The 10,835-nt window shown below is 52.8% G+C and overlaps 1 protein-coding gene and 1 long non-coding RNA gene across 2 annotated transcripts in view; one reads left to right on the top strand and one right to left on the bottom strand.

The window, feature by feature from the left end:
• Window positions 1–900, bottom strand: part of LOC102528368 (uncharacterized) — a gene marked incomplete at its 5' end in the record, with an annotated part of 51,736 nt that extends 50,836 nt beyond the window's left edge. Inside the window, one exon of the mRNA XM_006206204.3 lies at window positions 584–900. Coding sequence (XP_006206266.2) covers window positions 584–900 — 317 coding nt within the window. The remainder of the gene's footprint in view (window positions 1–583) is intronic.
• A 69-nt stretch (window positions 901–969) lies between these two features.
• On the top strand, window positions 970–6,566 carry LOC140687366 (uncharacterized). Its single transcript, XR_012061618.1, has 3 exons — window positions 970–1,241; window positions 5,588–5,670; window positions 6,290–6,566. It is a non-coding gene; the product is annotated as an uncharacterized lncRNA (long non-coding RNA).
• Window positions 6,567–10,835: the final 4,269 nt, after the last annotated feature.

The raw sequence follows: 10,835 nt of genomic DNA on the forward strand, positions 1-10,835 counted from the left end.
GGGTCCTGGCTTCTGTAATGAGTTACTGCCGCCACACCCCTCCCTTCTCTGTGTTAGTGTTCCCCACAACCTCTGTTACTGCAGATGAGGATGTAATCCTCATCTGGGGCCTCTAATCCCCGAAGACTGCCAACCTCGAGAGGGAGCGGCCCATCTACCATCCCTACACCCCGCACAGTCTATTTTGAGTCAAGCCCTTGATAACTGCTGATCAGCACTGACCCTGGTGTCTTATTCCTAAAGTTTACGCAAAGAACCAACATCTGGACGGAACTAAAATTTCCCTGCTGATAAGCAAGGCTGATAAACCACCCCACTCCAAAATTTGAATCTGCGGCTTTTCTAAACACCAGCAAGGCCCGGGGCCTTCCGCCTGCCCTTTCCGGGGACTCTGGGAGGCCGGGGCTGCCCAGGGCGACCAGAACTCGCGCTCCCGGCCCCAGCGCGGGAGGGGGAGGACAGCCCGAGGCTCTGCCCCAGCCCTGTCCAACCCGCTCCCCCGCACCACAGCCCCTCCACAGCCGCCACCCCCACCCCGGTCCCTGCCCACCGCCCCCGCAGACTGCGAGGACGCACGTTTAACCGTCTGTGGGACGCCGCTCCTGACAGGATGTTGGCCACCGACTGACCAGGCCAGAACTCGTCGCCCGAGGCCGAGGCCTGTGACCAAGCCGCCTCCCCCAGCAGCAAACACCGCGAAGACCGCGGACAGTTACCGGAGACCGTGCCCCGCCCTGGAAGCGCACGCCGGCATCGCGGAGCACGGCGCCCGTAGCCATGGCAACGCCGCGGGGCCCTCCCCAAGCGCTTGCGTCGAGCGTCCTCCCGAGGCTGGATGTCCCGGGGGCAGAACGTGCGGAGCCAATGGGGGCCGAGGAGGGGCCATGACGGGGGCGAGGCTTATGGGGGAGCTGGGCGGGGCCGGGGCTGGCGGGGTCGCGCGGACGTCGTCACCCGCAGGTTGTGCCGGTTGGAGGCTTGGGCGTGGCTGCCACCGGTGGGCGGGGCAGCGGGGGAGGGCACCCTCACCGGTAGGCAGCGCGGGTCTCAGCCTGGGCGCCTCTGCCTCCGCCTGCACCGGTCGTTTACCCGGACTGCGGGTGGGCAAGCTAGAGGACTGAGCCCAGTCCCGCAAGGCTGGCTTGGTAGGGCACCTGAAGCGCAGATCCGCCAGGCCCTCTGTGGGCCTTGAATTCGTGCTGCTGGACAGATTCCAAGAAGAGTCTGTCCCAAGAGAGAAGGTAGGACAGGAGGGCATCTGGGCGGGGGTACCAGATGCCGGGCTGGGTGCGGTCTCACGGAAGAACCACGATGAGAGGGCGCAGAGCGGTCTCTGTGTTGGCCGGGCTAGGAATTTGGGGTACGGGGTGGAGATGGTGTGAGCCATGTTCTGTGGTCTCCTCAAGAACCCTCACCCCAGAGCAAGGGGCCCTGCTCTCCCCATCCTTTACTGCACCCCTTTCCTTCCCCAGCACCACCGCCCCTGCTCCCGGAGTGTCCCGTGACATCCCCCCACGCCAGGCACTGTCTCTGTTAGAGGTACTGAGCTCTAGGTGATTCCATCCCGAGGGTGGGGGCTGTATTTAACCCATTAGGACGCCTGGAGCCTTTGTAGTTCCTGGTATGAAACCTCAGTCCATAAGGCAGGGGTGCACAGAGGCCCTTCAAACAGGATTCCCTGCACAGCCCTCCCTGCCACACAGCCACAGCACTGCTGCCATGCCAGGCCATGCCAAGGACCACTGGCCCCTCTCCTCCTGTCCCTGCTCAAGAGTGCACCTCCTACACTTCTGGGCATTTAGGGGGCCTTAGAAGAGCAGCTGACATTTTCATGGGCAAATACTTGCTCTTTTGAGAAGATTTGAGCGCAAAGTGATGTAGGGTATGCTTTTTCTGTTGCCCAGTAACTGGTGACTGGGATGCAAACTGAAGCCAAAGCTGTTTTTAGAGAGAGCCACAAAACATCCCACAACCAAAGATCACTGTTCCCCAACAAAGGCAACACCACCTGGAGGGGGGGATCGCTCCTCCTGCTGGAGGTTGGGAGTTGCACCCTCCAGCTGGGACAGAGCCTGAAACAGCTCCAAACACACTAGGAGTTGCTTCTCAGAAGACCTGTGGTCTCCACTGCAGGTCCAGATCCAGTGCCCAGGTCCAGCATGGTGACTCTGCTCCCGCTGTCCATTCTGGGAGGCCTAGGTGTCCTCCATGGCCCTTCCACCATTGTTTCTTTTGGAAACACCCCCCCCCCCAGATGAAAGGGGTCTGAGAACAGGAGAGCCCCGCTGGGTGTCAGCAGCCACTGCCCGGTGTGTGACCCCAGGGAGGGGCATCTCCTCTCTGTGGGCTCTGATCTCCCCTTCCCTCTCCCCTACCCCCACCCCTCTCCTCCCTCATTTCCTGATTGACCTCTGGATTATAGTCCTTACCAGGAATGACCTGGGAGAGGTTTTATGAGTCTTAAAGAAAAAAAAAAAAGAAATCTTTAGACAAATAACCAAAAGTAACGTCCATCTTTCCCAGGAAGTTCCTCTTTCCAATGTTTAAGGCTAGTTGACAGGGTGTCAAGTTGCCTAACCACTCATATATGAGCAAATGTTACCTCTCCCTCCAGCTCCACGCAGCATCCACCAGTGGCATCTTGGCCACAAAAGGGCAAGAGAACTCTTTGCTCATGCCAGCTCAGCTTCAGAGTCAGTGGAGGCAGAGAGAATCAGGCCCACCTTGAGGCTTGGGGAGTCTCCAGCCACAGTCAGAGGAGCTGGGGTTTTTTAGAGCTGGCCCAGCAGGGAACCAGGCAAGGCCAAGTGGCCCAAGTCTTCCCTGCCCAGAGAGCCCCAAGAACTGCTCTGAGCCCCACTGCCCAGTCGGGCTTCCTGCAAAAAGAACCGAAGGATCCACACCTGAGAAGGCAGGAGGATGGTCCTTTGTCCTGGGGTCCCAGCAGGTGTGTCCTTTAAGACTTGGGGCCACATCTCTTCCTTGTCTCCCCAGGTCTCTGAAGTTTCAGTGCTGAGCACCCTGGTGGGCAGGGATATGGGAACAACTCTAAACTCTGAAGAGAGACAGAAAGACTCTTCTGGAAGCAAGGATTCCAGGGAGAGGCCTTGCTCAGAATTGGGGGACTATGTCCTAAGCAGACCACCAGGAGGTGGTGTGGGGCTGTGGGGTCCTCTTCAGAGAAGGGAGCAGACATGCTTCCTGGGGGGGACTCTGCTTTGTCCAGTTGTGGCCATTTATAAACACCTCCCAGCCCACCTGTGGGTGGCCCCAGGGGTGGGGGCAGAGGAGGAGAGGGAAGGGGCAGAATTAGGGCCACCTAGCCCCACACAGGCTGCCAAGGGTCAGTAGGAACATCTCAGGGGTCAGGTGCAGGGGAGGAGGATGAGCCCTGAGAACATGCCAAGTTGTGCAATTAAGTGACCCCTGATCATGAGACACGGGCAGCCATCCACCCAAGGAGGGAGATGGAAATTTAGACCCAGGCTTTGAGACCCCTGAGAGGGGTTAGAGGGTCCCAGGAGCCCTGAGGAGCAGCTCTCCTGGGGGTGCAGACACCCCAATACACACATTTCTCATGGATGCTTTTTGGGGTGCAGAGTGAGTTACCAGGATCCTGGACTTAGTATGGAATCCTACCCCCTTGTTCATCATGATTCCCAACAATAAAGTCCTGTCATTTGTCCCTGGACATGCACAGGGGAGCTGATCACTGTGGGGGTCACTGCAAGATGGAACCTTCTGGTGTGGGCTCTGTGACCACAGAAATCCAGGATTTCTTAACAGGAGGACCTGAAGACCCTGCCTGCCAGGACCACACTAATGGGATGGCCAAGGAGCCTGTGGGACCCAGGCCACCAAGTGACCAAGTTGAGGCTGCCTGGTGGTTTTCTGGGGGTGTGCAGATTCCTGTGGTCAGCACGTGGGCCCAGCACTGGAGGATGGTCTGCCCAAAGAGGGCCTGCCCTCCTGATGATGGCTTCTAACACCTGCAGGGAAACTGCTCCCAGGGCTCCTGGAGGTCCATAGTGAGAGCGTGGTGACTGTCCTACCAGCCATGTGGGGTCACCTCATGATGCAGAGGCAGATCTCTTCCCCTTGGGGCCCAGTGGGCACCTGGCTTTGATCCTGCCTGTGTGCCCGGGACACGCAGCTCCCCAGAGCTCCAGCACAGCCTGGGGTGTGGTCGTGCCGGGAAAGGGAAGGCCCAGGGAGGGGGCTCATTCAGGGACAGTGGCTACTCTGCAGGGATGCTGGACCTGGCGGCTATGCAGTGCTTCAGAACTCCCCTGGGCTGGTTTCCAACCTGTGGGGTGGAAGGTCCTCTCCTTCCTGGGGTGCAGTGGGGAGAACTAGATCCATTGTGAAAGTCAGCCCCGAAAATGGAGACTGTGCTACATCCATTCCTGGAAAGAAGAATCAGGCCCCTCCAGCCCAGGTGACTCAGAAAGTCATTCAGTAATGTTTGGGGTCCCCAGTTTAGGCTCTGAATTAGAGCTGAGCGGCTCAGGAGGCCAGCTCCCTGTCTGTGGCTCCAGGAGCAGACTTTCTGCTGGGGGACAGGATCCTCACAAACACCTGTGTCTTTGTGGGTCACTCCCCTCTGACCAGCTGGGAGGCAGGGTGCAGTTGTGGGAAATCATGTTTCTGAGAGCAGAGGGCCGCCAGGTGGTGGGGGCACAGGAGACAGTGAGAATGAGTCTCACAGTCTCTCTGGAATTAAAACGCTGGCAAATATCAAAAAGTGCATAATTTATTTTATTGAACAGGCTGCTTATGTACGTTTGGAGGGCCAGGTTCAAGGACTCTGCATCCCTCCAGGACAATAGCCTCAAGGGAAGGACAGACAGCAGGAGGAGGTCTGGTGTTCCTCCTGGGAATGAGGCATAACAGGGATTTCTGCAGATTTGCAAGGAGACCCCACCCACTGAGCACAGGGTTACAACCCCATGTGACCCCTGCCTTGTTTGACTTGGGCTCTGGGTCGGGCTGGATCATGGATCGTGTATTCTTCCAGCTGAGTTCCAGAAACACAGAGGGTAGACTTAGAGAGGCTGCTTTTGGAACCTGGTGTGGAGGTGGAGGGTCCTTTATCCTGAGTCCCCTCAGCCGAATCACTGTAGCTGAGTTCCAACACCCCCCAGGCCCCCAGGGTGGCCGTGGAGGGAGAGCAAGCCTGGCAGGTGACCCAGGAGTCCCACTACTTTGCCCCTCCCTTGTCTTTGTTCCCTTTCACCCTGGAAGTTGTGATTGTCTCATGTCATGGTGACAAGCAATCTCTCTTCTCTGTCAAATGGGGTCCCCACCCCCACTCAGCCTTCTCTCTGCATGGATGCTGAAGGACCAGGCTTACTTGAAGTTCTGAGCTTGACCAGTAAGGTGGAAACAAAGAAACCAATGGAAACAAAGAAACAAGTGATTGTGGCAACGCTCCCCACCACAGAGAAGCTGCCCTGAGTGGAAGGGAGGGTGTGGGCATGCCCATTTGTTTCCTGTCTCCCAGTGCTCTTTGCTTTCTTATTGCAGACCTGCATGGTTACAACAAAATGATCAGCAAAGCTGAAAATATTTACTCTGGCTTTTACAGAAAAGGCTGGCCAGCCTCTGGTTCCCGTACCGGTGAAGTGATTGGAGTACCTTTCCAGTTTGGAAACATCTGGGCAGGCCCAGGTTTGCAAAATTCTTTGAGTAGTTACGGAGTTTTGCTTCTAAAATCTTTTATGGCTGTGTACTTCTGAGCTGAGGCTGTGCTGTGTAATTCTGAGCAGGGATTTTCTCAAACTGTTTCTCCCCTCTTATACCGGACATCCCTAAGTTCCAAGGGGGATTAGATATTAAGGAAGCCATGGAGTTTAGGAAAAGGATACAGATCTCATTTCCTTTTCAGCATCAGTGTACCTCCATCCTAGGCAGTATCGGTTATGTGTTATTGATAGGGGAACTAAATAGACACCAGATTTATAGAAAGTAGTGGGTCTTTAGGTACACAAGTTCATCTTTTCAACATTTTTTTGTAATGTTTGCAGTTTAAGATGACCATTCCTGAGAAACAGACAGCCTCTTAGAATGAAATAGCATTTTCCCTGAACCATACTTAATTTTTATTTCACAGACAGCAGGAAGGGTAATCACACATCACACATTTGGGGACCTCAGAGATAAGATGTAACTTTCTGGGAGCACACTCCCCATCTCCCCCTGCTGTGTTCACTGTCCCATTCCCCCTGAAGGCTCTTTTGTATCTTATGCTCATGGCTCCAGTAACTCTTTCTTCCTCCTCTTTCCACAGCTGGTAAGGTTACTTTTCTACTTTGACCAAGCAAACTGAAGCCAACAGAAGAGAACTTTCACCATTAACTCCCAGCTCGCTTTCTAATGTCTGTGACCTCACTCTCTCTGCCCCACCTCTTATTACAGGTGACATCAAAAGCCAGTTCCTCCAAGAGTCCCCAGGGCCCCATCCCTCCCATCATCTCCGGGCTGTCACTCCCACAACCATCCTCTCTCTCTACCTCATATATTTTGTTCTCCTGCTAGTTGGCTCCTATCAGTATATAAACGTCCATCCTCTTAAATGAAACAAACAGCACTCCTTGACGCTAAGTCACCCCCACCAATTGCCACCCCTTGTCTTTGCAGCAAATCTTTAAGGAGATGTTTAAACTCACTGTCTGCATCTTCTTTTCAGCCATCCCCTTTTACACTCACTCTGGCTTTTCCCCTGATCCCTCGTTCTATGGAAACTGCTCTATCAAGGCCATCAGTGACCCCACATTGCTAAATATACTGGTCAGTTTTCAGTCCTCATCATGCGTGGCCCCTCGGCAGCATTTGACCAAGCTCTTCCATCCCTCCTCCCCCGTGTTCCTGCTTTACTCGGCCTCCAGCCCATTGCTCTGTCTGCTTTCTGCTCTCAGTCCACTGGCTGGTCCATTGACAACGTTTCCACTTTTTTCCAAACAGTTACTGTGGGTGTGCCCCAGAGTTGGGTCCTGGGTCTCCCCCCTCTCTCTCTGCTGTTCCTTTGGTGGAAGCAACCAGCCTTGGAAATTGACATGCCATCAATTTCTCGATTTGTCCAAAACTCCCTGCTTTGCCCTTTCTTTCTGGACCTGTCTCCCTGAGATTCATATTCTTTTTCTTTCATTCATCTTGCTTTCACATTCATATATATGTTCTACTATTAAATTATTTTCCCAAGTTTGGAATCAGTCCATATATATCATGTAAAATGCTCAAATCTATTATTTCCACTAAGATGCTTATTCTAACTTAGAACTTTTCTGCATTTCTGTATTTATGTCAATAAAGCAAATAGTATTTCTACAAGCCTCATAGTTAAACAGTGTGTTTGTTTGGGGCTATTATGTAACATGAAATCATGATACATCAACATAGTCCTTTTTCATTTATTTTTATGTAACACCGAGATGAGGTTTTTGCACTGAAGACTGGTTTTATGGAAATTTTACCTATGTTATGGACAGTCAGTTTATGTGAAAGCCCTCATTTCTACCCTTTTCTGATATACTTTCCATTTGGCTATATATAAAATATACCTTGGCATGAAATAAAATTCCAAATTGATTCACATAATACAATTAATACATTTAAATTATATTTTTTAAATGTTAGAGAAAAAACAAACAAACAAACCCAGACTCCTCTACCTACTAGGCATTTCTGTGGCAATATCTAATAGACCCCTTAACCATGACATTGAAGAACTGAGATGATTCCAGCCCCTTTCCACCTGTTCAGCCCCACCTTGTCTCATCCCCTGTGGATGGAGAGGACATCCCTCCCATTGTCCAGGTCCAGATGTTGGAACCATGTTCTTTCTCTTTCTTCCTCTTACACACACACAGCAAATCCAGCTTGTTAGAAAATTCTGGCTACTCTGTCTTCATTAATCACCTGCTCCCTGCTCCCCACCCTCCTAGGAGCCACCTTCAGCCCCTTCCTGGACACCAATAGCCTCCTACTTCCATCTTTGCTTTCCTACAATCTCTCATCCACAGAGTCAGTGGGAGCCTTTAAAAGCTTACATTGATGGGGTGGGTGTAGCTCAGTGGTAGACCACATGCTTAGCATGCGTGAAGTCCTGGGTTCAATCCCCAGCACCTACATTAAAATAAGTTACCCCCCCAAAAAACCCAAAACAAAAGCATAAGTTGGACTACATCACCCCTCCTCTCAAAACTCACTAAACAAGTCACCATTTCACTAGGAGCCAAAGTTGTCTGTCACAAAGGCCTCCAGGACCCGATGTGCCCTGCCCCTCGGCCAACACTCTCCCCCTCACTCTTGGGGCCTCTGGCTCTCGCTCTTCCTTCTTCCTTGGGCTCTATTCTGCTTCAAGGCCATTACTCCATGAGATCCACCAGGATTGCCTTATTTCCTCCTGCCTGCCTCCCACCCAAACCCATCACCCGACTTTGCTCATATTACTCTTTTTTTTTTTTTATTTTTCCAAGCTCTTGCTACCTCCAACATGCTGCCTGTTTCCTCTGCTAAAACTCTGAACCCCCAGCGATGGGGAGTCGTGTCTATTTTGTTGACTAATAAAGCCCAAGATCCTTGGGAATGGGTCTAGTTACTAGGTTCCCATAAGTAGTAGGAGCTTATACAGATTTGCTGAATGAATGCAGAGGCCCTGGTCCAATCCGATGGAGCACTTGTGTCCTGCTTAAAGAATAACTCTCCTTTCTACCTGAGAGGGGGTGACCACTTCCTTGATGATGAAAGGCAAGATATTTTTGCTTTATGCTGTTAATCTTAGGTGGGGAGACTGGGTGATTTTCATATATATTTTAAAATTTGATTCACTCTGCAGTTTGTCTTCAGTCTCTGTATCCTTTTGAGAAACTGTTTACGAATGATCATTCTTCCATCGGATTGAACAGGATCCAGGGGGAAGGACCAAGCCTGTACCATTGGCCGTCCTGTGTGCCGTGTCCTGTGACCCACTGGATGCTCAGCATGTAAGGGAACCAACAGGAGTGAGTAAAGAGAAGGGAGCATCTCCTTATTGTGGTGGCTGCCCTCTGTCCTTGAGATTTGGGGAAGGGTTTACAAGTGCAGAGGGGAGAGGGCAGGGCCTCTGTGCTCTTCCTGAGTGCCCTCACCTTACCCATTCCCCTGGCCCCCTCTAGGCAGCCAAGCTGGGGAGCTGGGCCACCGGGGGATGTGCTGATCAATATTACACCTTCACCCCGAGTCCGGGGGTAGGGGCGGCCAGCACACCTGGTTGTAGACTCTGAAGGCAGGTCCTTGGAGGAATTCCTCACTAATGGGATTCCTCCAAGGGACCATTTGGGCCCCCAAACTGGGCCTTGAGGGCAGGAGCCAGTCTGCCTGCCTCAGAGCCCAGGACTGAGGTGGGCGCACAGCAGGCCTTACTTGGCCGGGTCCATTTCACTTCCCCAAGCCCTGTGTAAAACATGAAGCATGGATGGCCTGGTGAGCACAGCTCTGCCCTAAAGACCGGTTTCAACTCCTCTCTTCCCGGAGAACAGCATCTCTGAGCCCGTCCTGGGTGACCTCACAGAGACCACCCTAGTGGCCCAGGCTACTGACTGGGAACATGTACCTTCCTGCAGCCAACACCAGAGGTCCACTGATGCATCATGTACTGGGAAGGATGAGTTCCTTTGCACTGGTGCAACATCAGAGGCTCTGCCACAGGCCCATGAGGTGGTGTGTGGTTCATGCAGGGGCACAGGATTGTAGGCGGTGCAAAGGTGTAAGTGGTGCCAGGGATGCAGAGGCTGTGGAGGGTGCAGGCAGTGCAGGGTATGCGGGTGTGCCAGGAGTGCAGGAATTGGCAGGTGTGCAGGGGGGTGCTAAGGCACCTGGAGAGGATCAGAAGGCAGGCGCATATCCGCGCAGTCAGCCTGACCCCTGCAGGTGGGTACGATGCGTTTGGGGCTGTGGTGCTGGCGGGACGGGGCTGCCCGGGGAAGGCAGTCGATTTCTTCTCTTCCCTGCAGCCCAGCCTGGGGGTGGCCTTGGCCGCCGGAGATTTGTTGGACATCGGACTCCAGATAAGCTTGTTCCTGGGAGTCAGGACGGTTAGGTCAGGGGCGGTGGCCGCGGCAGAGGGGGAGAGTAACGCTGCCCCTGGTGAGCTGGAGGATTAGCTCCTGCCTCCTTGGCAGCCAGGCCTGGGAGCGGCCTCTGCCCCAGGTCGCTGGTGTTGATTGAAATAAATGCACAGCCTAAAAGTTGAGAGTTATGTTTTATTTGAAGGGAGGACTCAAGCTGGGATGACAGCCCCTCACATGGCTCTGAGGAACTGCTCAGAAGAGGTAGGGGAGGACCTAGGATATATAGATACTTTACAACAGAGACCAGGTAGATAGAACAAGGAAAGATTACTTGTTACCTAAAGAGAACCAGGCATCTCAAGTTCAAGAATTTAGTGCTATTCTATGTATGGGAGGAAGCAAATATTTGTACTCATTGAGATCATTCCTTTGACAATCATCTAGCTAACTAGGGCGCTTTATTTTGTACTTCCTTATTCTGAGTCCCCTCAGAGGGCACCATTGTGAGTGGCTGCAGAGGCCTGGCTGCAGGCCTGTCCTCACTAGGGTGTGGTGACATCCAATGATGCCTTGGTTTCAGGATTGTTTGCTGATAAGGTTGTAGTATTTTCACTTACAGTACTCCCCCTTGGTCCTAAAGTCGACCAATATTTTGGGAGACATTTTATGACCAATTTTGTCCCAGGGTGCTAGGAAGGCTCATTCCTAGATCAAGTGAAGAATCTGTTGACGTGCCACTCAAAGTGATAGTTTTTGGATCAGGCCCTGTTGATCCTAAAAATTCTC

The sequence above is a fragment of the Vicugna pacos genome, chromosome 19 (genome assembly GCF_048564905.1).
Source record: "Vicugna pacos chromosome 19, VicPac4, whole genome shotgun sequence".
Classification (NCBI taxonomy): domain Eukaryota; kingdom Metazoa; phylum Chordata; class Mammalia; order Artiodactyla; family Camelidae; genus Vicugna; species Vicugna pacos.